This window comes from Diceros bicornis, chromosome 32, assembly GCF_020826845.1.
Source record: "Diceros bicornis minor isolate mBicDic1 chromosome 32, mDicBic1.mat.cur, whole genome shotgun sequence".
NCBI classification, from domain to species: domain Eukaryota; kingdom Metazoa; phylum Chordata; class Mammalia; order Perissodactyla; family Rhinocerotidae; genus Diceros; species Diceros bicornis.
The window spans coordinates 33,623,355-33,648,961 of NC_080771.1; the positions used below are offsets into that span (position 1 = coordinate 33,623,355).

General features: G+C 52.2%; 1 protein-coding gene across 5 annotated transcripts; it reads left to right on the top strand.

Moving 5' to 3' along the window:
- The first annotated feature begins 9,268 nt into the window (after nt 1-9,268).
- On the top strand, nt 9,269-23,190 carry KLHL36 (kelch like family member 36). 5 transcript variants are annotated; one of them, XM_058528391.1, is made up of 5 exons: nt 9,273-9,319; nt 12,025-12,257; nt 17,220-18,293; nt 20,084-20,241; nt 22,448-23,190. In XM_058528391.1, exons 1-5 carry the CDS (start codon nt 9,298-9,300, stop codon nt 23,001-23,003), a joined length of 2,043 nt encoding a protein of 680 aa, XP_058384374.1. In that variant the 5' UTR covers nt 9,273-9,297; the 3' UTR covers nt 23,004-23,190. The 5 variants fall into 5 exon arrangements, with proteins under 5 accessions (XP_058384375.1, XP_058384374.1, XP_058384378.1 ...); XM_058528395.1 differs by lacking the exon at nt 9,273-9,319 and adding an exon at nt 9,724-9,742 and having other exon boundaries at nt 12,181-12,257; XM_058528393.1 differs by lacking the exon at nt 9,273-9,319 and adding an exon at nt 9,751-10,143 and having other exon boundaries at nt 12,181-12,257.
- Nucleotides 23,191-25,607: the final 2,417 nt, after the last annotated feature.

Sequence of the window (25,607 nt, forward strand, 5' to 3'; positions counted from 1 at the left end):
CTTTGGGGAGGAATAGTTCCCTAAAGGAAGGTGCAGTGGTTGCCTTCGGTGTTCCATCTGTATTCTCCGGCCCTTACTTCTGCTGCTGTCAGTATCCGCAGTTCTAGGTCTGAGGGCTTTGCCCCAGATTACGGGAGATGCTCTGCCCACTGACCCAGCAGGCTGGATGTGCAGGCGAATTAACCCCCGTGAGCAGCTATCAGCCAATACACACAGACAATGACATGTAAGTACCCCACCTCCCCCACCCCTTGGGTGGGATACCTCTGAGGGGTGTGTTTTCCACTGTTTGCAAGAGTTCCCTGTGTATAAAGCACTAGTCACCCTCAGAAGTGGCTGGCTTCCTCTGTGCCATTGGGATCCCCTCCCTTTGCTGTCTTACTTCCCCTCCCAATCAGTGTTTCCTGCACTTTCCAAATTAGCTACTTGAACTTGAATCCTAACCTCAGGGCCTGCTTCTGGGGGAACCCCGCCTAAAGGAAAAAGGATTGGTAGGGGGAGGGGCTGTTGTTTTATGAGAAAAAGGACATAGACAGCAATTGTCACCTCCAGCCTTGCCCTTCATCCACTCATTCATCTGGGGCATCTTAGGTCTAGTGTCTAAGCAGCAGCCCCTGAGACAGAATCTCAAGCAGTGGTCTGCTGAGGGAGAGCTCTCAGGAGAAACCTGTAAGAAGCTCAGGAAGTGGGACAGGGCCGGAGAAAGCCCAGCAACGAGTGATCTCACCTTGATCCCAGGAGCTCTGGAGCATGAATAGAACCACAAAATTGTCCCCTCGACCTTGAGGCAAGGGACCAGACCTGTATACCCTGCTATTGGTCAGCCATTGGCTGCAGGCTGCCCTCCAGGGGAGGGGCTGAAACCCTGCAGGCATTCAGGGTGGGAGGCACGGTGTCACCGCCAGCAGGATCTGGCCAGGCGTGGGCAGCATCTTCTCCTCGTGGATTGCAGGTTATAGGAAAAGGAGCCTCAAAGCTGCTGAAATTTTGACGAAGACAACAAATACATATTGAGTGTGACAAAGAACCAGGATACACGAGCTCCGCCTTCCCCAAGTTCATGGTGTACTTGTGGAATTTAAAATACAGTCACCCTGTGCCAGACCCCCAGCTAAGTGCTGAAGGGTTTCTGTCCCCGGGGAGTCCAGTCTCCCTCGTCGACCCCATTTCTCACTGTTCCCTGCAGGCACCCCATGTTCCAGCCAGCCTGGGCTCCTCCCAGACTCAGTCTGCTGCTTCATTCCTCCAGGCCTTTGCACACGCTGTTCCCTCTGCCTGGATCCCCTTTCCTCTCATCTGCCTGGTGATCTTCCACTAATCATTTCAAACACAGCTCGAACATCACTCCCCCAATAGTTATATGTCATGAGCAGATAAGCTTTATCCCTGGGTGCCAGGCAAGCTTAGCATTTAGAAAAAAAGTTAGCTCATGGGGGGCCGGCCCCATGGCACAGCGGTTAAGTGCACGCGCTCGGCTGCTGGTGACCCGGCTTCGGGTCCCAGCGCACACTTTCGCACCGCTTGTCAGGCCATACTGTGGCGGCGTCCCACATAAAGTAGAGGAAGATGGGCACGGATGTGAGCTCAGGGCCAGTCTTCCTCAGCAAAAAGAGGAGGATTGGCGTGGATGTTAGCTCAGGGCTGATCTTCCTCACAAAAAAAAAAAAAGTTAGTTCATGGAATTTACCATGTCAACAGAGTCAAAAAGAAAAACCTCAGGGGATCCGGAGTGTGTGTGTGATTGACAGTAGCCAGTATCAGGCACTTATTACAGCGCCCAGGCGTCATGCTAAGCCCTCTCCGTGCAAAAACTCATTAAATCCTCCCTGCAACCCTTGACCCTTGGGGGTAGGCTGTATTGTAAACTCCCTTTCACAGAGGAGGAATGCAAGGCACAGAGAGGTTGGGTAATTTGCCCAAGGTCACACAGCTGGTAAGTGGCAGAAGCAAGAGCTGAACTCAGACCGTTTACACCATGTGTCCTTATCGCATGCTGTACTGAGTGAATGACTGAATGAATGCAGCTAGCAAAACCAAAATGACCCAAGAGCCAGAGAGAGGACAGCCCTGCTGAGTCAGGTCGGCCATCCAGGTCAGTGCGGCAGTGGGGGAGAGAGTGGGCTAGAACAGGCAGTTCCAAGGGTCGGGCTAACAATGGAGGAGAAGGCAGTCCAGGATGGGCACCTCCTCTGTGAAGCGGACTCCTGGGGACCCAGCGTTCCTCCCTCCCCTGGGTCCCCACGGCCGAGGGCCAGCCTCTGCCGGCCCCCTTATCTCACCATATTGCAATTGCGTGTCCACATGTCTGTCTCTCCCACCTCTGACACGGGGCTGGGCTTCCCTCAGCCCTTTTTGGCCAGGACTGTTTGCCCAGGCTAGAAACAATCCATTTTTCTCAAATAAAGAAGAGGAACAGGATTCGAGACTCTGGGAGCCCTGGTGAGAACACAGCCAGACCCCACTCCAGGAGGCAGCAAAGCAAGGAGCCAGTTACTGGCACGAGGTCAGAGCAAGACCGGCTACTCATCTGACAAGGTACTGACTAGGCACTTGCTCTTTCCCCAAAGAAGGGACAGGCCTGGGCCTGGAGTCTGAGCTTCCTCAGGACCTAAAGGGTCTCAGCATCCCAGCTTGTGGAGGCCAAGCAGCTTGTAGGGGAACTTGGAGGTGATGTCAAAGAGGGAGACTGAGTTCTGAGAGGATGTGTCTGCGAGTGCTCTACTCTGAGAATCCCATAGGTACCCCTGGGCTCAGTGGGAGTATGCTGTGATCAGTTAGCAATGTCTGCCATGGGTGCGGCATGGGAAGTGGAGGCACATATGTTATGTGTTTACCATCCCAGGTGGCAGGACTGTGGGAGAAGGGAGCTGGGCAGATGACTAGTAATAATAGCAGCTAATGTTTATTAAGCACCTAGAATGTGCCAGGCACCGGGTTAAAAGCTTTTCCTGCTCTATTCCATTTAATCCTCAAACCAACTCTAGGAGATGAGTGCTGTCTTTGTCCCTCCTCTAGGTCAGCTCCATGAGTGCGATGATTTTATTTATCTGTGTTTAGTGCCCGTATCCCCAGCACCTAAAAGAGTACCTGGCACATGGCCAGCACTCAACAAGTATTTGCTGTTGAGTAGATGAACTCCCATTTTGGAGATGAGGAAACTGAGGCCTGGGGCAATAAGTAACTTGCTCAAAGTCATGCCATCCTGTGTATGTAGTAAGTGCTGCTTTAGGGCAGGGTCTCTGTGGAACTTCCTGCAATGATGGAAATGTTCTATAATCCGTGCTGTCCAATATGGCAGCCACTAGCCGCACATGGCCACTGAGGACTGGAAATGTGGCTGGGGCAACGCAGAAAGTGAATTTTGCATTTTATGTAATTTTAACTAATTGAAACTGAAACGGCCACATGTGGCTGGTAGTGACCATTTTGCACAGCACAGCTCTAGAGCCTGAGGGCTTGACCACCTGCATCTGACACCAAAGGCCAGATGCGGCAAACACGGCCCAGTTTCTCCACGGTCGCACACTAACACACCGAGACTTTCTAAGTTGTAACTCCACCGGGGAGGGCAGGGTAACCAGTGAATGAACATACAAGCAACTGCCTTTGTGTCCACCAATTCTGGGAAGGCTTTTATCCATGTCGTCTAGTTTTACACGAGAGATTAGAAGATTCCAGAAGAGACATGGCTCACTCAGGCTTACCTGCTGCCTCGGATCCACGCCAGGTTTGCAACCCTGAAATCGCATGCCCTTCATTTTAACAGTTGGCAAAAAGAGAAGCACATGGTCGGTCTGGCATGCCACGGAGGAGTCAGGCGCCGGGCGGTGCCCGCTTACTCAGGGACCTTAGCAGTAAGTGCCGAGCGGTTCTGACCTGACAGGCCCCAAGACAGAGTCAGCTCCAGGTGAAACCATGACACACAGGGAGCCTCCACTACATCCTATACCTGTACCTGCTTCCCTCCTCTCTCCTTCTCGGTACCTCTGTCCTTTCCCTCCATTCACAACACGATCTTGAGAAAGTGCCTGAAGCTGATGAATGCTCAAGTGCAGATGACTAACAGAAAAGTGTCCATTTCCAAACGATTTCTGTCCTAACAGGAAGCAAAGGCTTCAGCCAGAGAACAGCTCTCTAACTGGTAGCATGTCAGGCCCCGTCAGCAAAGGCTCAGAGTTATGGAACTTTATGTACCGGGCGCTGTTGGAAGCAGCCGGCGTGGATTGATTCATTTAACTCGCCATCAACGCTGTGAGAGAGGAACAAGTGCTACCCCATTTGGAGATGGGGAAACTGAGGCACGGTGAAGCTAAGTAGCTGGTCGAGGTCACATGGCTGGGGGAGTAGCCAGGCCAGGGCTCACATCCAGGCACAGCTGGGGAGAGAAGTAGTGGGGAGGAGAGGGAAGGAGGAAGCGGCGAGTGCCAATTTTTCTTTAATCTGAGATGAAGGACGACCCGAGGTCTGGGGCCCAACTCCCGCTGTGGCTCTACCCGTTTGCCAGGCTGATACTCTGGAGGCGTCTGTTCTTGTTCTCTGGTCTAAACAGTTACAAACTTAGAGGGGTGAGCGGGCCAGGAATTCTGCTGTGGACGTGATCTGGCTTGGCCCCTAGCCTGCTCGTTTTTGCCGGGCTGCGATTTTTCTCGATTACTCAGCCTTCAGGAGGGAAGCTGGCCAAGGACGAACCTTTGGAGAGAAGCACAGGGTGTTTAGAAAACTGGTCCCACGTCCTCTCACTCCTCCTCCAGGAGGCTCGGGAACCTGGAAACTCCCTGGAGGAGGAGGGCTGGCTGCAAGTAGCAGTTCTCACAGGATCCCGCCCATTCCAGGCCCCGCTGTTCTGGGAACCCGGCTGACACCTGTCCCAGCCTCCCCTTAGTGCCTGCTGAGACCTCCTGGGCACCAGGCAGGTCAGAGCCAACTTGGCAGCCTGAAAGAAAAGCAGCTTGTAGGCTTCCGGTGAACCTTCCAGCAGGCTGGTTAACTGGTTAACTGGTTAACTGTTTGGGCACTGGCATATGATGGCCTAGGTTCCTTATCCTGGTTTCTGCGCTTACCAGCTGTGTGATATTCAATGCACCATCCAATCGATCAGAACCTCAGTTTCCTCATCTATAAAGTGGGGATAATATCGCATCAACCCATCAGGTTATGGTGCGTTACCCACAATTAACCTGGGCCCCCTCCCCCACCCTTCTTTGGCCATTCTAAGTGTCCAAATGATGTGCTTCTTTGCACGGGCACTCTGCTGTGACATTAATTTTTGAACTGAGGATTGAGAGTGGTAACAACATGAACCTCGAAGGTTCCTCTTTGGTGACAGTTCCAATGGTTCCATCTGGGGCCAGCAGTCACAAAGGGACCCACACTCAGAAAGGCCCCACACTTGAGGTTTAATGCTCTGGGATTGTCTTGAAATTCTTAATAATTTTATCTTTTGAATTTGCGTTGTGGGAAGTGAAGCCAAATGGGAGAATGGAGCATGTGCTGGGGATCTTGCAGCCTCAGTTCACATGGGGTCCCCCCTCCCCTCACCCCCTTGCCCCCCAGGACAGTTCTTGGCCACTCGAGTCCTTGCCTCTGCCCAACGATCACTGTCACCCAGTGGGGGCCTGGGCACAGGTGCAGGAAGGCGTGGGGCTGGGCCTGTGAACTCTGCCCACCAAATCACATGGTCCCAGGCAGCTGTGAGGGTCTGCGTGTGTCCCTAAGTAGCCTATGCCCAAGGGAACAGCATGAGACAGTGAATAAAAGCACCATGACTGGTCACGAGAGAGCCTGCAGGAGAAAGGAGAAAGCTCTGTCCTGCCTGTCGAACAAGGGGACCCACATTTTGCACTGGACCCTGCAAATATGGAGCTGGCCCTGGTTCCACCCAACGGTGCCTGGATCTCAGACGTGACAGGTGCTGAGCCACTGGCAGGGGCACCTACTAGGACAGCCTTTGGGGGCGTTGGTTAGAGCTTTACAAATACGCGCTCCTCTGACCCAGCACCTCCACTTTACCATCAGAGATGTGCACAAAGGCGTGTGTGCAAGAATGTTCACTCAGCATTATTTATAATAGTGAAACCAGCCGGATACCCAACAGTGAGGATGGGTCAAGTGCATAGACCAAATCCAGGGATCGGATGCTGCCGTTAAAAGCATATTGAGGGCCGGCCCGTGGCTTAGCGGTTAAGTGCGCGCACTCCGCTGCTGGCAGCCCGGGTTCGGATCCGGGGCGCGCACCGACACACCACTTCTCCAGCCATGCTGAGGCCGCGTCCCACATACGGCAACTAGAAGGATGTGCAACTATGACATAGAACTATCTACTGGGGCTTTGGGGGAAAAAAAGGAGGAGGATTGGCAATAGACGTTAGCTCAGAGCCAGTCTTCCTCAGCAAAAAGAGGAGGGTTAGCATGGATGTTAGCTCAGGGCTGATCTTCCTCACAAAAAAAAAAAAAAAAAGCGTATTGAAAAAGAGAACTTACTGACATGAGAAAAACTCAAGGGGAGAAAGGGGGGCCACCAAAGGGCCCACACCGCCTGACCTCATTGCACAGAGGCATGGGGAACACACACATGGGGAATACACCGGCCGATTTACGCTAAGCACTGACGGCTGCTCTCCTCGGGCATGTGACGTTTTTCCCTTTGGTGCGTTTCTGCTTTCTAAGTTCTCTCCACGGAGCGTGCAGCACTTTTGTCGTTGCACAGAGGCAGGAGGGTACAGGGGGCAAGGTTAGGACTGCAGACTTTGAACCTGACTGCTTGGTTCAAAGCCCAGCTCTGCTCCTTACGAGCTCTGTGACCTTGGGCAAGTGATTGAACTTCTCCGGACCTCAGTTTCCCCACCTGTAAACGTGGAAAGTAATACTACCTCCCTCAAAGGGTCGAGGAGCTGAAATGAGTTACTATGTGCAATGTCTGGCACACAGTAAGCTGTATGTAAGTGGCGGTGTTATTATTGTGAAGAAATTATATAAGGGAAAAATATGGAGAGACAACAATATTAACAATTATTATTTTTGGATGGGGCAGAACTGAGGGTTTTATTTTTCCTTTCAGACTTTTCTTTATTTTCCAAGTTAAGCATGCATTACTTTTATAATTTGAGAGAAATGTTACTTAAAGAAAAAAACATGAAAGGGTGGTTGACTAAGTGGTCTTGGGGAAAACAAGATGAAGTCAGGTTACCAAGTCTGCACGTTTTTCAGGTCAAGGTCACATGTGGATTCCTAAGCTTGTCCCAAGCCCTCACTGCAGGTTGCGCATCTTCTTGTTCATAAAGAACCCAACATCTGGAAGACAGGTGTCAATCAGTTACAGGCTCTTAAAATATCTATAGCTAAGTCTCGGTAGATAGATACAGATATATCCATATATACATAGAGATCCATATATGTATATCTTTATATCTACCTATCGATATCCACATCCACATCCATCTATCTAGAGAGAGAGAATCTTTATAACTATAAAAAAGAATATGTCCCACCCCCAGCACTCGGAACATAACCCTAGCACGAAACTAACTACGATATGGTAATTACTGATTTGTTTGCCTCCCTCCCTAAAATCCCTGAAAGTTTCTTCTTTCTGTCTCTGGCACCTACCACAGTGCCTGGCACACAGTAGGAATTCCCTAAAAGTCTGTTGAATGAATTAATGAATGAAGGAGTGTGTGAATTCATGTAATAGCAGAGATTCACACGTCAAGATACAGACATAGAGCAAGACGTGGGATTAGCTTTGTTGGGGTGGAAGATGGGCAAGGAAGGCTTTGGAGTAAAGAGGGTGCCTGTGTAAAGTATAGAAGGGTGAACATGTATTTGTCCCCATAGAGAAGGGGACAGAGACGGAGAGATAGCAATCCAGGCAGTGAGAACATCATTTAAAGGACCCTCACGGGGGTTCAAGGGCTAGTTTTACCCTAACTCCCTTTAATTTAAAAAGATACTTTCTATCCTTGGGTTTCTAAAAAATTAATGATATTTAACACAAACCCCAGTCATCAAAAGTAATAATTAAAAAGAAAGGCCTGTAAATGTAATGCTTGCCAGAGAGAAGCAGGGTGTGAGTGAGCAGTGGTCTGAACTAGCAATGAGAAGGCCAGGCTGGCTCTGCTCTTATTGACCCCATTTCACAGATGAGGAAACTGAGGCTCAGGCGATGAAGCTCACTCAGAAGAAAGCATGGAGCTTACCCCATGCCCATCTGCCTCTCCTGTAGGCTTGAGACATGCAATCATTCAATCATTGCACAAATTCTTCTGCATCCTAACTTTGCACCAGAGGTGACTGAGATCCCCCCTACCCCATACACCCCCAGGAGGCAGTGTCTGGTGAGAGGTGCTATGGCCAGGGTGGGATGGAGCCAGCCCCAGGCTGCTCAGGGTTCTTGTGGTACCTTGCTGGAACCACCTGATGGAAGGGGCCCAAGTTGAGTGTTGTGTCTAGAACAGAAGGAACAAAGAAAGGCCTTGAGGATTTGCCTGGTCATGCTGACTCCCCGCCCTTATTTTTCTTTCTCTTCTGGCCCACCTTCAGTGGCTGCACCTAGCCATGCTTTACGCAGCGTTGAAAGACGCTCTGAATCCTTTCCAGAGAAGGCAGGAAATAGCAAAATAGGGAGAGAGAGAAGTTTTTTGTTTGGTTTTGATTTTGTAACAGTTTTATTGAGATATAATTCACATACCATCAATTCACCCTTTTAAATGGCACAATTCAATGATTTTTAGTATATTCACAGAGTTGTGCAATCAATACTAATTTCAGAACATTTTCATCACCCCAAAAAGAAGTCCCTTATCCTTTAACAGCCACACACATCCCCATTTCCCCCCTCCCCCCAGCCCCTGGCAACCACAATCTGCTTTCTGTCTCTATGGATTTCCCTATTCTGGACACTTCATATAAATGGAATCATACAATATGTGTCCTTTTGTGTCTGCCTTCTTTAACTCAGCATAATGTTTTCAAGGTCCATCCATCCTGTAGCATAAGTTTGACAACTGATAGACTGATCGGTGATGATTCAATTCATTCATTCCATAACTATTTACTGAGCGCCTACTGTGTGCCAGCCCTGGGGGCCCGGCCAGGAATAAAAACGACAATAAACCCTGCCCTGGAGGGTTTCTAGTGGGGGAGCGAGGCAATAAACCAAACGCATAAATTATTTAGAGTATTAGACAGTGGTAAGAGCCACTGTGAAGCCTAAAGCAGGAAGTGGGGTGAAGAGAGAGCGGACGTGACTTTAAACAGAGGGTGGGCCAAGGCCTCACCGTGGAGCGAACGCAGGGCCCGATGGAGCTGAGACTGGAAGGAGGTGAGGGAGCGAAGATGCCATGGCGATGCCCGCTCCCAGCACTCAGGTCCCCGCACACCTGCCTGTCCCGTCCACGCCGAGTCCCCGCGCCTGGGACGGCGGGGGACACCAGCAGGCACTCGGCGATGCGCGGCTGTGGCCGGCCCCTGTGGGGGGCCGCGGCGGGCGGCGGGGGGGGCCCACCGCGCCGTCCCCCCGCCCCGCCCCCCAGCCCGCGCAGGCCCCGCCCCGGCGCCGCGGAGCCCCCCGCCTCCCGCCGCCGCCATTGGCCGCGCGCGCCTCCGCCCTCGGCTCGCACTTCCTGGCGGAGCCATGGCTGCGCACCCGGCCCGCCCCGGGGCCCCGGCGCCCGCGCCCCGCCGCGCCGCCCGCCCTGGCCTGCCGCGGGGGGTCCCCGCGCCGCGCCCGTAGCGCGCCCTCCAGGTGCGCCTCCGCGCGCCCGCCTCCCGCCCGGGCCCCGCCGCGCGCCGTCCGGGGGGCCGGGCCTGCCTCCGAGGGTCCCCGGCCGCGCGAGCTGCGCCCCGGCCCGCCCGCGTCCCTTTGTGCTGGGAGTGGGGGGCAGCGGGCGGGGCGCGGGGCCCCCGGGGCCGGGGAGGGGCGCCGCCCCGCAGGTGGGACAGGTGCGGCCTGTGCGGCCCGGGCCCGCGCGGCCAGGTGAGGGTCCCCGCGTCCCGGCTCGGGCGCGGCCCCACTCCGCCCCTCCGCTCCTCGCAGCCGCCTCGAGCTGCCCGGCGGCCGTTGCGCCGGCGGTTCCGCCGGGGGGTGCCGGGTCCGAGCGAACGACAGCGGCGTCCCCGGAGACCCTGCCGGCGAGACCCGGACGGGTGAGTGCCGCGGGCTTCCGTGTCCATCTCGGCGACGTTGTGTTTCCGTGAGCGCTAAGGTCGCGCAGGTGCGGGATCGAAACCCGGGGAAGGAGAAGAGGAGGCTGCCTGGGGACCGTCCTGTCCGGACGTCGCTTCCGTTCCCGGGTTTACTAAAAGACCTTTTACACGTACCTGGGGATCGTCACCGTTCGTGGGGATGGCCTTGACCCCCTCACCTGCTTCCAGAAAGCACAGGAGGCAGCTGACGCCCAACGCTCATGTGGAAATCGGCCCCAAACCACTGCCCCGGAGACAAAAGGGGGCCTCCACTAGAGGAAACTCTCTCTAGAAATCCTGGCCTAGAAAAGAAGCCTTTAGCCTGAGTGCAGACTGAGCCCTGGCCGGCTGCCTGGGGTGGTGGAGAGAGGGGCCAGCTGCTCTTAGTTGTGTGACCTTGGGCGGGCCCCTCTGCCACCCAAGCCTGGGTGTCAGAAATCATGGTGGCACCTGTCTCAGAGTGGGAAGGGGAAACATGGACGTCAAGGGTATGCAGTAGGCATTGCATGAGTGCTGGTCTTCTTCCCTTCCCTCTCTGAGCCCCCCAGGAGCCAGGGGCAGTCAGGACAGGGGTGGGTAGAGGTGGTCGTTGTCACAAAGTTGCTAGTTTGTCAGGAGAAATCTAGTTGTCCCTTCTCCCCCCCCCCCCCCCCCCCCCCCCCCCCCGGGACCTGGACAGGATGTGCCTGCAATTATTCCTCTGATTGCTGGAGCCTCCTCTGTGTGTCCCCAGTTATCTTGAAACAGTACTGACTTCTTGTCACATTGTTCTTTGTTAGCAAAGGCTGCCTGTTCAATAGGTAACAAATTGACTCTTCTCAACTCAGATAGCAGGGAAAAAATTCCTCCCTAAAACCCACAGTTCTGTATGTGACTTGTGCCCATATTGCTGGCCTAGTCCTTCTCTGTGTGCCCCAGCCCCCAAGATCCCCCACAGCCTGACTCTGTGCTATGAGTGAGTCGCTTAGCGTTTCAAAGCTGGAAGAAACCTTAACATCTGGTCCACCAGCCCATTCCATAGACACGGCCATGAGGTCTAGAGAGGTTAACGCGCTCGTTCAAGTTTATACTGAATGTTCCTGGCGGGGCATAGAACCCAGCAGAGGTTTCCTGTCTGCGGGCTTGTTTTTGTTGTTGTGGTTGTTGTTGTTTATGGCCAGGCGGGAAAGCCTAGGGGTTAAGAGCATGGAAGCCACCCAGGGTTGGAATCCCAGCTCTGCTGCTTCTTCCTATCTGTGTGACACTGAGCAAGTTACTTCCCCTCACTGCTGTCATCTTCCACCTCCATAAACTGAGGATAATAATAGTGCTGGCCTCGTGGGGTTGTTGTGGGGATTAAATCAGTGAAGACACTGGAAAGCACTTAAGACAGTGCCGTTTGTCTAGAACGTGTCTTATGCATGGTAGCCCTCACTGCACTGCGTCCTTAACCTTGACATGATATTTTGCAAGTAAGATGCTCTCCAAGACTGGGCTAGGCACAGCCCGAGCATCACGGTGAAGGGCCCAGGTTTGATTCCCAGCCATTTCCTAGCTTCGTGGCCTTGAGCTCAATACCCTCATCTGTAAACTGGGATAAGTGACATCCGCTTGGGGGGTTCAATGAGCTAGCTCATGTAGGTCCCTTAGCTTGGTTCCAGGGTCACAGCTGGGATCTGAAATAATAACTGTTGTCCTTTTAGCCTTGATCCAGCCAGAAGGCCTGGTTGAGATCAAGCATCAAAAGGTACATATTTGTAGCAAGTGGGCTAAAGGACATAACGTTGTCGGATTTTAGATGATAAAGGAACATTTGTTAAATGTTCTGTCTGATTCTAACAACCTGATTTTTTCACCTCACAGTGCAAAAGAGTTCTTTGTCGTATGCTGTTTTCTTGCCCTCTGTCCTCCACGTGACTGTTTTGGCTGCTGTTGTCCCCGGCATCTGCCAGCAGAGCCTGCAATTCGTGAATGACTGGAGTTATCACTACGAGCTCACGAAGCCTGTTCTTGTCATAGGGCTGCGATCTCTCATGATGGAGGGGAGCCGGCAGACGCGAGTGTCTCGGCCGTACAAGATCAGCGAGTCTTCAAAGGTCTGTGCGTGGTCGCTTACCACCTATGCATATTGCCTGAGAAGTGTGATGTTTTTCCAACGAGCTCATTCTTAATATACAGACCGATTTTCTGTTCATGGTGGTGGTATTAGTCTCCTTAACGATGAGTAGAGGTAGCAGGGGCAAGGAGTCAGAGAGAGCTGGGGGCGCGAGGGACATTAGAGAGACAACTTGGCTCATTTATTCTGTGCCTCAACCCTAAGAGGTCATGGGGCAGGAGAAAAGCCACGGGATTTCTGTCCTCACTTGCACTTGGGGGCTCCAAACTCCAAGGGTGTGTCTGTTGAGAAGCCAGCGCCCAACCTTGTGGTGGGGGCAACACATTGTGTACCTGGGTGATAAGGGCCCAGAGTCCTTACCTTCTGGGACCCTGAGAGCCAGTGAGTGTGGGTTCCCCAGGGCCAGGCTACCAACCTGTGTCACACTGGCTGCATCAGAATCTCCCTGAGAGAATGTGTGGGGGAGGTGTCTCATTAGAAATACATATGCCAGGCCCGCCCCCAGACCTGCTAAATTAAAATCTGAGAGCAGGAACTGGAAATCTACACCTCACGGGACTTGGAGCAGCCCCTGTCCCCACAGCTGCTATAGATAAGGATCGGGGGACCGAATTGCGGGACAGTCCCCATTTACACCTGTCTCTATAAATGGTAGTAACATCCACTTTTCTCTAAAAGTGGCCCCTTTTGGTTTTTTTTTTTTTTGGTTAGCTCATTGGCCATGAGCTAACATCTGTTGCCAATCTTCCTCTTTTTGCTGAGGAAGATTGGCCCTGAGCTAACATCTGTGCCCCTTTTCCTCTATTTTATATATGGGACACTACCATAGCATGGCTCAATGAGCGGTTCATAGGTCCATGCCCAGGATCTGAACCCAGGATCCCAACCTGTGAACCCCGGGCCACCAAAGTGGAGCGCAAGAACTTAACCACTATGCCGCCAGGCCGGCCCCTAAGAGTGGCCACTTTTAAAGATTAAATTTTATGGTTACCTTGGGTCATGCATTCTGAATGGAGCCAATGTTGCCCCTGAGGGGGTGAAATTGGTTCTTAGGGGTGCGGAAAGAATTTTACTCTTTTTATGTATAAAGCACTGCTACGCATACAGTACATGCACAGACGTACAGAATTATGTGGTGTTAAAATTTCATAGGGGGCTATTATGAAAAAAAATCTTAAAAGAGGATTGAAAAATAACACTTTAGATAAGGGGAGTTGTGAGCAGCCTATAGATTTGAGGGGGGAAAAAATGAGGGAAAGAGATTCTACAGATATGCATGAAAGAAAAACGGGGTGTAATTTTCAGGAGAGGTGGGTTCCCCAGAGAAACGGTCTCCTGTTTCCATCTGAGTTACTGAGAAGGGTCTTGCCAAGCCCAGCTTTATCTGCTATGAAAACCACAGAGGTCTCGCTGCATTTCAAAGGGGCTTTGTTCCGGAGCTTGGCTGCAGAGACAGGGTAGCTTTCTAAGTTTGATAGCACTAGAAATCTTTGTCCCTTAAAGCCAGATTCTGTGTTTGTTTCTTTCTGAATGGAAGCTTTTAGGAACAGGGTTCTCTCTCCCTTCACTGATTGTATTTAGGTTCCTAACGTTTTATATTAAAAAAAGTGCCCAAATCATGTGTACCCTTGATTTTCCATGTAGCCAGCACCCAGATAAATTAAAGAACGTCACCAAACCCCTCCAGTCCCTACAGTCAAGAGAGCCACTCTTCGAACTCCGCAGCTTCGCCTGCCCCGAACTTTGTGTAAATGGGTTCAGAGGGTAGGTGCCTACTCTTTTCCCTCCTCCTTATGCTTCTGAGGTTCACCTCGGTTGCCACCTGGAGTGGTAAATTGCTCCTTCTCAGTGCAATGGAGTCTTCCATTGTATGACGGCCTCTGTTCGTTTATCAACTCTAAGATGCGTCGATCCATTTGGTTGCTTAATTCTTTTTTAATATGAAATACCCCATACCTGCTGCCTCGTGTCCAGGGTTAACACCTGAGTACCTGTGTTTCTTCACCCACCTGCCTTGCCTCTGATTAAGGCACTAAAATAGGAAATGCAGGAATGAACAGGGTTAATACCGTCAGAGAATGTTGGGGGTTGGGGCTTCTCAATTGTGGGAAATGCTGCCACTCTGTTACTGATGTCCCTTTAAAATTGGGAAGTCACGTCTGTCTGTTTTTTGAAAGTTCTCATCTCTGCAGCTACACCAATCAAATAATCAGAAACAGGCTGTAGTCGAGACCCAGGTAAAAAAATGGAACGTGCCTGCCTAGCGTGAAGACCCAGTTTTAGAAACAGCGTCTGCCTTTTTCCCTGCCCTGCTCCCAGGAGCAGATGGCTCCCCCCCGGCAGCTGTTGTCCGGGGCTTTCCCCGCTCCCTGCCCCCAGGGCTCTTTCCCTTTTTACTCTGCAGGTTGGGGTCCTGCATGCCCCCCTTTAAGTGTGTAGTGCCAGCACCCCCACCAGCTTAGAGACAGCCGGGGGCCCAGGGTGGGCAGACAGCCACCTGATGCCAGTCACCTGCTTCTCTCAAGACACTAAGCCTTGACTATACTCGAGAGCTGCTGTAGTGCTTTTTCAGTCCCGTCCTTCAGTCCACCCCCCAGAGGGGCCCCAAGCCAGTGTGTGTCGGAGCCCAGACTGTTCCTGCTTAATTAGAAGCCAAAACCAGGCCAGCCTGGCACTCTCTGTGAGTAACCAGAATAAACGGCGACACCCGTGAATGGGACCGTCCTGGGATGTAAGAGCAGCAGAGCCTGGCTCTCTACACCTGGAAGGGGAGGAGGCTTTAGGTACTACCTGGTGTCCTCATCAGAATGTGGGAACGTTGCCCAAGCCTGTAATATGGACAGAGTGAGGAAGGACCACAGGGAAATAAAGTACCCCAATTACAGGTGTGTCGGGGGCAGTAAGGAGCAGATCTGGAGGGGAAGAGAGAAATGAAACCCACAGCTGCAGGACATGTGGAGAAGTCACCTGTAAGAACTCAGGCCCTGTGAGCCAGTCCTCTGTCCATCCTCCTTTCCTCCATGTCTCCTTTTCAGGCTTAACGCTCAGCCAGCCCTTTTGCTCAATCGCCCTCAAATAGACCAGCTACCTAGTTGACATTTCTGAAGGGTCTGTTTTTCCCTATGTTGAATTTTCTTGTTGGTTTTTGGGTTTTTTTGTTTTTTTAGCTCTGAGCTAATAGCATCTGTTGCCAATCCTCCTCTTTTTGCTGAGGAAGATTGGCCCTGGGCTAACATCCATGCCCGTCTTCCTCTACTTTATGTGTGGGACGCTGCCACAGCATGGCTTGATGAGCAGTGTGTAGGTCACACCCGGGATCTGAGCCTGTGAACCCTGGGCCACTGTAGTGGAGTGCGCAAACTTAACCACTACGCCACTGGGCTGGCCCCTCTTGTGGTTTTTTTTTTTTTTTGTGTGTGAGGAGATCAGCCCTGTGCTAACATCCGCCAATCCTCCTCTTTTTTTTTTGCCGAGGAAGACGGCCCTGGGCTAACATCCGTACCCATCCTCCTCCACTTTATATGGGTCGCCGCCACAGCATGGCTCGCCAAAGCAGTGCGTCGGTGCGCGCCCGGGATCCGAACCAGCGAACCCCGGGCCGCCGCAGCGGAGCGCGCGCACCCAACCGCTTGCGCCACCGGGCCAGCCCCCCCTCTTGTGGTTTTGATAGTGAATAAATAAAGCAGTGTGCAGTTTCCTGAAAACCTGATGCATAATTAGTCCTCCAAGGATTTAGAAACTGTTTTCTCCATCTGACTTATCTTCGTGCCCTCAAAAGCACATGGCAGGCATATAGCACTCAATAAATGCCTACCAACCGGAATTTGTTGTTTAATTCAGATTAATTATTCATATTAATTGATTTGTTGATTCCAGGGTAGCATGGTCACTAAAGGTATGGGTCTGGAATCAGACCTGTGTTCAGATCTCAGTCCTGCCACTCAGTCTCTGTGGGGCTTTGGACAAGTTTCTTAGTCTCTCTGAACCTACGTTTCCCTGAGCTGGACAAGGGAGATTGTAATAGATGTTCCATTGGAGGGTTTTCCTGCAGCTGGAATGAGAGAGGGCACAGCAGAGTGTAAGGTACGTGTAAGCCCCCAGGAAGAGACAGCTTCCTGCATTTTACATACAATGTATTTCTTTTAACCCTGGCAGTGGCGGGTGAAGCCATGCTTCTGAAAGGAGTAGCCCACGGTGGTCAGGATACACTGCAAGTCTTTGGGACCTCCCACATCCCTGGACCCATCAGTGAAAATGGAGTCTTCGTAGCATGACTGTGTGCCCAGCACTTTCTAAGACACAGAGAAAGCCGTCTTCCCAGCACAGAACCTCGGTGGGAATTGACAATCACAACAGCGAATGTTTCTCCAGCTCTCTGCCATGTCCTGTCTCATTAACTCCCGGAACCTGAGCGGAAAATACCCTCATCCTTGTGAGACGAGGAATTCTCGCGACTGACCCAAGATCACCCAGTTTGTCGGTGGCAGAGCTGGGGTTCAAACCCAGATTCTGTCCGACTTGAGAGGCTGTGCCCCGAGCAACTCCTCTGTCCTGTACAACAGAATTTTTCAAACCTGTTTGCTTCGTGACCCACAGTAAGAAAGAAAGAGAGAGGGAAGAAAGAAAACTTTTAGGAATCCTATTTATAAAGAAGGAAGGAAGGAGAAGAGAAAGTATTTAGGAATTGTATTTATAAGGAAAGAAAGAAACCTACAGTACCTACACACACACACACACACACACTTACACACACGCAGAAACACTCTTATATCCTGTGATGCCCTCTGATATTTCATTTCCTGTTCTCTTTTGTTCCGCTGGATTTACATGCTGGTCGTGATGCACTAGATTGGTTCCAGGACCTGTAGCTGAGGGGGGTGGGGTTGGCATGCTTCCCCAGCCCGGGTTCAAGCCGAGCCCTGACGTGCGCTCTCTGCCGCAGGTGTACCGCTGGGCTGACCACTCGACTACGGTGCTGCAGCGGCTGAACGAGCAGCGTCTCCGTGGCCTCTTCTGTGACGTTGTCCTGGTGGCCGATGAACAGCGCGTGCCGGCCCACCGCAACCTGCTGGCCGTGTGCAGCGACTACTTCAACTCCATGTTCACCATCGGCATGCGCGAGGCTTTCCAGAAGGAGGTGGAGCTGGTGGGTGCCTCCTACATCGGCCTTAAGGCCGTGGTGGACTTCCTGTACGGTGGAGAGCTGGCCCTGGACGGTGGCAACATCGACTACATCCTGGAGACGGCCCACCTGCTGCAGATCTGGACGGTGGTGGACTTCTGCTGCCAGTACCTGGAGCAGGAGGTGAGTGAGGACAACTACCTGTACCTCCAGGAGCTGGCCTCCATCTACAGCCTCAAGCGGCTCGACGCCTTCATCGATGGCTTCATCCTGAGCCACTTCGGCACGCTGTCCTTCACGCCCGACTTCCTGCAGAACATCTCCATGCAGAAGCTGTGCGTCTACCTGAGCAGCAGCGAGGTGCAGCGGGAGTGCGAGCACGACCTGCTGCAGGCCGCCCTGCAGTGGCTGACGCAGCAGCCTGAGCGCGAGGCCCACGCCTACCAGGTGCTGGAGAACATCCACTTCCCACTCATCCCCAAGAACGACCTGCTGCACCGTGTCAAGCCAGCCGTGTGCGCGCTGCTGCCTAGGGAGGCCAACTGCGAGGGCTTCATCGAGGAGGCCGTGCGCTACCACAACAGCCTTGCGGCCCAGCCGGTCATGCAGACCAAGCGCACGGCGCTCCGCACCAACGAGGAGCGCCTGCTGTTCGTGGGCGGCGAGGTCTCTGAGCGGTGTCTGGAGCTCAGTGACGACACCTGCTACCTGGACGCCAAGAGCGAGCAGTGGGTCAAGGAGACGCCTCTGCCAGCCCGGCGGAGCCACCACTGTGTCGCCGTGCTGGGCGGCTTCATCTTCATCGCAGGCGGCAGCTTCTCGAGGGACAATGGAGGGGATGCGGCGTCCAATCTTCTTTATAGGTATGACCCCCGCTGTAAACAGTGGATCAAGGTGAGATTAAAGCCAGATTATTTCTTTACTCTTGAGGACTTTTGATCTCCTTAATCTAGCCGTGCCTGCCCCTCCCTTCTCTCAGGCCTTGACCACATCCTGCTTCTGAACGAGGTGTGACGATAAAGTGATGTGCCACATAATCCCTACCCTTGCCTGTGCCCAAACCCTGGCTGGTGGGAGTGGGGCTGACCGGCTGCCTTCTACAGGGTCAGTCGTTGTCCAGAGCAACATGTCCAATAGAACTTTCTGCACCAATAGAAACGTTCTACGTCTGCACTGTCCGGTACAGTAGCCACCAGCCACGCGTGGCGATTGAGCACTTGCAATGTGGCCAGTGGGACTGAATTTTCAATTTTATTTCATTTTAACTAATTTACATTTGCGTGTAAATGGCTGCCTAGTGGCTACCATATTGGCTGGCTCCGGCCTAGAGATTGACCCATCGTTCAAACAATCTTCCCGTGTCTGAGTCTCCGCCAAGCTCCTCTTTTGGAAAGGTTTGGAGCTAGTTAAGGAAGCTACAGTGTTCACGCCTGGTAGGAACTGTGGCCTTTTGGCCGGTATGGCGGCCTCATTCTGGAAAGAGCCTGGGTCTTGGCGTTAGACCTGACTTCACATCCCAACTTGGCTGAATCGCTGGGAATTTCAGGCTGATTCCTGCCTTCTCCAGATTTCAGCTTCCCCTTCAGGAGATGGGTTGGGAACGTGGACCTTCCAGGGGCGGGGTGTGTGGCTCTTGTTGATTGGCAAGCACCTGGCAAGGAAGGCGTTCCTTTCTCCTGCAAATACCTCTCCAGACCAACCCCCCACGAAAGTCGGTCTCAGGCTTTATACTCACACCTCTGTGTTTTTACTTAACTCGGTGTTTTTCTGAGCTCAAAACTCAGAACAGATTCCAATGACCTTTCAATTTTATTCTCAAAAATCTAAAATTACCCACCACAGTGCAAGTCTTGCCACTAAAAAGAGGCTCCCAGTTTGGAGCCCGTCAGCAAAAGCTTTTGTAGCAGTGGCAGCCTGAACGTGTGGTCTCCTGTGGGACTGTTCATTTGTGTGTTCTGCTTGGGTTATTTAAAAAAAGAGTTGACTCGGGGTCGGCCCGGTGGCGCAAGTGGTTAAGTGCGTGCGCTCCGCTGTGGTGGCCCGGGGTTCGCTGGTTCGGATCCTGGGCGTGCACCGACGCACCGCTTGGCAAGCCATGCTGTGGCAGCGTCCCATATAAAGTGCAGGAAGATGGGCATGGATGTTAGCCCACGGCCAGTCTTCCTCAGCAAAAAGAGGAGGATTGGCAGATGTTAGCTCAGGGCCGATCTTCCTCACAAAAAAAAAAAAAGAGTTGACTCTTCTGCTTTTTAATTTTCTGTTGAGTGCCACTTTCTGCCTGTAAACACGGATGGCAATCAGCATTAATTAAAAAAATATCTGAAGGGGGGCGAGAGGAAAGATGAATTTTTATTCCAGGAAACCATGACATCAGCAATTCTGAACTATGTGTCCTTCAGAATTCAAGTCCGTGAGGTCGGCCACCTGGCCAAACAAGTTTGGGGAACTGTGTTCTCCATCCCTCTCTTGGGAGTTGGCAATGTCTCAAGGGTTCTTGGGGGCTCTGAGAAGCCCCACCTAAGAACCCCCTTTCTTCAAGTTTGGCTCCCTTCCCCCAAACTCGCTTGACCACTGCCTCACTCCCTGGGCTGTGTGTTCCCCAGAACGCATCGGGGAACTCAGTGCTAGATGTTGGTGCTGTCCCAGGATGGGGAAGGGAAGGTACAGGTGTCTCGCCTCCGCAGGTGGCCTCCATGAACCAGCGCCGCGTGGATTTCTACCTGGCCTCCATCGAAGACATGCTGGTGGCCGTCGGGGGCCGGAATGAGAATGGAGCTCTCTCTTCGGTAGAGACCTACAGTCCCAGGACCGACTCCTGGTCCTACGTGGCCGGCTTGCCAAGGTGATTGGGGGTTTTGTGGCAGACTCTTCAGACGTGACGACCTGAGTTACAGTTGAGTCCACCTCATTCCCTGGATATTTTGGCCTCCAATTCCAGAAAGAATCTCCTCACTTGTAAATAATAGCGGTATCAGCTCTGCCGCTAGACAAACATCCCTCAGTTTCCCAGCCTATTCACTTCCTGAGTCTCAGGGAGTGAGTATTAAGTTCAGGCACTGATTTATGTGAAATCTCTCTGAGTTTGGGCAGAAGTTGTTCAGAGAGGTGCGGGGATACCAGTACTAGATCTGCGACACGAGCACGTGCCTTCACCCCACTCTCTGTTTCCTCATGCCAAGTGGGCGTGGTGAGAGCACCTGCCCCAGAGCTTGTCAGGAGGATGAGATGACAAACCACTTAGGAGTCCCCCCGGCATCCAGCACCAGGAGATGCTCCAGGGCCCGGAGCTCGTCTTGTTCTCGTCTGTCTCCCAGCATCACGGTGTGCATTCATTAAGCATTGATTCTCGTGACAGGTTTGACAGAAGGGGCGTGCCGTCTGTTTCACTGGTTCCCTGTCGTTGAACCTGCAAGCGCCCTTTCTGAACCAGGCTTGCGTGGAGCACGTCCAAGCACCTCGGGACTTTGTCCCTGGGAGTTGAGAGTGTAGGGGGTAAGCGTTTGAGTGTGAACCCAGCTCCTCCAGTCCCCAGTCACTGCCACGTTCTTGGAGGTTCCAAGGAGCCAGTGGAGTAACACCAGGCACCTGTGATAAGATGATCTGAAGGTCATGATCCTGGCTACTGATTGCCCCATGCCACCTCCGGGCCGGGTGCTTCATGTGACAAGTCCCTAGACATCTCAGTAACCTGGTGGGGCAGAGGTCGGTGCCCATGTAATTTATCATCCAAACCAGGAGGACAGTGAATGGGGCAGGCCCTGCGGTCCCTGTAGGGTTAGGTGCTTTATTTATCATCCCATTTTTCAGACGAAGTGAGGCTTAATACCAGTGGTAAGAACGTCTGCTGCCGTCATTTCTCTGGGGCAGCCGTGTGCATTATGTACCTTTTAATGCTGCAACAACTCAATTATTGTTTTTGCTTTCTACGTGGACCTTAGGTGAACAGCGTTGGAATAAACGAAATCCATCATGCTGTCCTCTTCAGTGCATGCACACCCCACGTTTATTTCATTTACTTACTCAACCTTTTCTCATCCATTGACCTGTTTGTATAACGGGACCTCAGTTATACCTCAGCCCACAGTTCAGCCCGGGAGCCGGGACGGTGAGCAGTGACTCCCGTCTGCCCTTTGCTTTCCCTCCTGTCCCCCTGCCTCCTGCTGGGAGCCACTGTCCTGAACTTTGTGACATCGTTTGTTCCCTTTTTGTTTCACCTTTGTTTGTGCTTTGTTTTGTGGTTTTTTTCCTTTGTCTATAAAGACTTCATTTTTGAGAGCAGTTTTAGGTTTACAGAAAATTGAGTGGAAAGTACAGAGAGCTCCCGTATGGTCTCTCCCCAAGCACACACACGTTCTCCTATTTTTAACATCTTGCCGTAGTGTGCTACGTTTGTTCCAGCTGATGCCCTAGAGTTGATAGACTGCCTTAACTAAGGTCCGTAGTCTGCTTCAGGGTTCACTCTCTGTGTTGTACGTTCTGTGGGTTTTGACAAATTATGATGTCCCGTGTTCACCGTCGTGGCGTCGTACGGAATAGTCACCACCCTAAGAGTCCCCTGTGCTCTGCCCATTCATCCCTCCCCCGTCCCCCAAACTGCTGGCAGCCACTGATCCGTTACTGCCCCCGTAGTCTTCACTTTTCCCAAGTGTCATATAGTTGGTATTGCACTTGATTTTCCTTCCCCGTTGGATATGTAATCTGATCGGGTCCATGTGTGTGCCTCAATAGCACGTTGTTGTTGTTTTCAGTGACAGTCTTGTGATTATCCCCACTTCTCAGATGGGGAAGCAAAGGGGCAGAGCTGGGGTGCTCGTCCTGGCGGTCTGCCTGCCTCTTCCTGTCTGGCCACAGCTGCCTTCTGTAAAGTGTGCACGGGGTGCCTGCTGCCTGCGTTGTCCCCTCAAATCTTCATGACACCTCAGAGGGCAGGTTGTCCCCAGCTTGCAGAGGAGAAGACTGAGGCCCCGGCTTGTGGAGGTGCAGCCTGGTGCAGCGCTGAGCTCCCTCTCTGTCTCTGTCCCTCCATCCATCTGTCTGTCTCTCCGCAGGTTCACGTACGGCCATGCGGGCACCATCTACAAAGACTTCGTGTACATCTCAGGGGGCCACGACTACCAGATCGGCCCCTACCGCAAGAACCTGCTGTGCTACGACCACCGGACGGACGTGTGGGAGGAGCGGCGGCCCATGACCACGGCGCGGGGCTGGCACAGCATGTGCAGCCTGGAGGACAGCATCTACTCCATCGGGGGCAGCGACGACAGCATCGAGTCCATGGAGCGCTTCGACGTGCTGGGCGTGGAGGCCTACAGCCCGCAGTGCAACCAGTGGACCCGTGTGGCACCGCTGCTGCACGCCAACAGCGAGTCAGGGGTGGCCGTGTGGGAGGGCCGCATCTACATCCTGGGCGGCTACAGCTGGGAGAACACGGCCTTCTCCAAGACGGTGCAGGTGTACGACCGCGAGAAGGACAGGTGGAGCAGGGGCACCGACCTGCCCAAGGCCATCGCCGGCGTGTCGGCCTGCGTGTGCGCCCTGAAGCCGCGGCTGGAGGACAAGAAGAAGAAGGGCAAGGGCAAGAGACCCCAGGACCGGGGCCAGTGACCCCGCCTGCGCCTGGCCGCAACCTTGACCTCGTCCCCACCGCCACCTCCCAGAGTGTCTGTAGACCAGCAGCACCCTCGTGGAGCCCCCGCGCCCTTACGTACTTCTTAGCAGCTCTTTTCACTTTTATGAGTCTTGGTATTTCTATGGTATCACAGTAACTGATTAAATATTCTATATAACTTTACATATTCTCTTGCTTGAATAATTAAACCTGGGCCCAGGCAGGAACTATGCCCTTCTGTCTGTGCAGGGCTTCTTCCCACATTGCGGATCCCTGTGGGTACCCCCAGCTGTCCCCCTGAGAGTAGCTAGCATGGGGCTCGTGCACAGATTTTCATAGTGAAACTAGAGGCTTCCATGGGACATTTCAGATTCCCTAGTCCTTGCCTCCCCAAACCTGGCTGAGGTTTTAAAAATACAGCTTCCTAGGCCCCATCTCAGAATGATCACATCTAAAACTACCAGGCGCGACGGGGGGAGTGCCTGGAAATTGTATTTTAACCAGTTCCTGGAATGACCATCAGCCGTGTTTGGGAACCACTGGCGAGGTCAAGCACGTTCATTTTAGAAGTGGGGACATGGAGACCCCGAGAGGGTGAGTGAGTGACCGAGGGTCACTCTCACCAGGGATGGGTTCCCACTGGGATTTTCTTATCAAGTGACTACTGTTTCTGAATAGTCTTATTTTTCCTGGTTGGTAATCTTCCCGAATTCTGAAAGGGTATAGGTAATCAAGGAAGGAAGGAAAAAAGGCATGATGGTTTTTATAAACATTATTCTGTGATTTGTGCTTTTTTTTTTCTTGGTATTTTTTTTTTCTGAACCCACTGTTTCTTATATTACTGATGTACTTGAGCCCCCAAATCTACATTTATTTCTCAGGAAAGGAAAAGGGAGCACCCTAGAATTTGCCGTTGTTTTCTGTGACTCCGACTCGGAGAAACCATTGAAAACTCTTGCATGAATGAGTGCGTGTTGATCCCTAAGAAGGTTGTGAGTGTCTCCCTGACTGAAGCGACAGATCCTGGTCCAAGAGGTCTGTGCTGCTGGGCAAATTCTTTAACAAGTCTTGAGCCGTTTGCTCATTCATTAAGCGACAGGGTTAGATGAAATACTCGCCAGACTCCTCCCAGGGGCTAAGCTCTTTCAGTCTATAGAAGCTATTAAAACGCATTCAGCTCCTGCTTGTGAGATGTGTGCCCGCCCTGTGCTGATTCCTGCAGTTACTAGAACAGGCATCAACAGTGTGCCCTTGAAAGAGTAATGGAGGCTCCTGCCCAAGCCACTGTGCCGCACAAGGGTGGTGGGAGGCTGGCGTGAGATGGGTTTTAATCATGAGCCAGGGGGGGCGTTAACGGTCTGTTCCTTGGCAGAGAGCTGATGGCAGAGATGAGAACACTTCAGGATTTATTAGCATTGATACTAGGATCAGTTAATTTCTTCGGGGTTTTTTTGTCTTTTTTTTTTGTCTCTTTACTGCACTTCCTTTCTTTTACCTTCAAGGTTGACTGTGATTTTGATTGGCCTGTTTCTATAGTGACCAGGAAAGCTGAGAGCGGCTTATAAGTTGAAAGCTTTGGTACCCAAATTACTGCCCTCTATTGCTAGGTGGGCGAGCAGTCTGCGTATTTAGCTAGTTCCTTTCGTGTGGAAGTCCCTTGAGGCTTACAAACTTGAGAGGTTCTGCAAGGCACACAAACAAACCAAAAACCTGTATACTCTTCTTGGAGCGCCACAACACTTGTGTGTATTAAAGGCTCTGAGAAGTCCTGCATTAACTATTAATTTTCCATCAACCCAGCATCTCCAAACTTCATGGAGCCTGGAACACTTTTTTGTCTCACGCCTAGTCCAATTGTCCACAAGACATGTTTTGCAGAACCTCTGCCAGCTTTGAGATAGCTTGCCTCCTTCTTATTCCAGGGAAAGTTTCATTCCTTGAAGACCCATTAGAAGGCATAGAACCTGTGTTCTGTTCCCAGCTCAGCCTGGGTTGTCAACAAAGAGGTGGTCGTTCAACCAGAATCCAGAGGCAGGTTGGGAGGAGGACACAGAAGGACTCTGTGCGTATCTTGGGGAGCAGGATGGCTTTGACCTTGAGGAGAGGCCAGCCGTCAATTTTTAGCCTAAACCAACTGTTTCATTTTTGACCACGGTGTGCCCCAGGAAAAGGCGCAGTGCTGGTCTCTATTCTGGTTTTCTTATGCCTTACGAGTTGCATACAGTGTCCTGCACGAATGTTTCCTGATGTCTCTCCTGCTGCTGTGAAGGCGGTTCGTGATTTACGTGGCTTAGAATCTAATATTGTGAGGTTGAGAGCATTCCTTTAAAGGTAGGGTTGATAAGTAAGTTTCCACTTGTGGAGCAATTTCAAATAAGTGGTGCTAAGAAAGCTCCACCGTGCTAAGAAAGGTTTTCAAGCTCGTTGGGGTCGATAGGAAGGAACGTCATGACCAGTGGGGAGTGCCTGCCTGTTCGCAGGAAAACAAAGTGGTGGGCCCGTGGTGGGTTTTTGCTGTCCACGTTTTTAAGACGGAAATCACTCTGCTGTACGGTCCAACTAAGAATGGAAGAAAATGGTTTTTAACTCAGATGAACAGA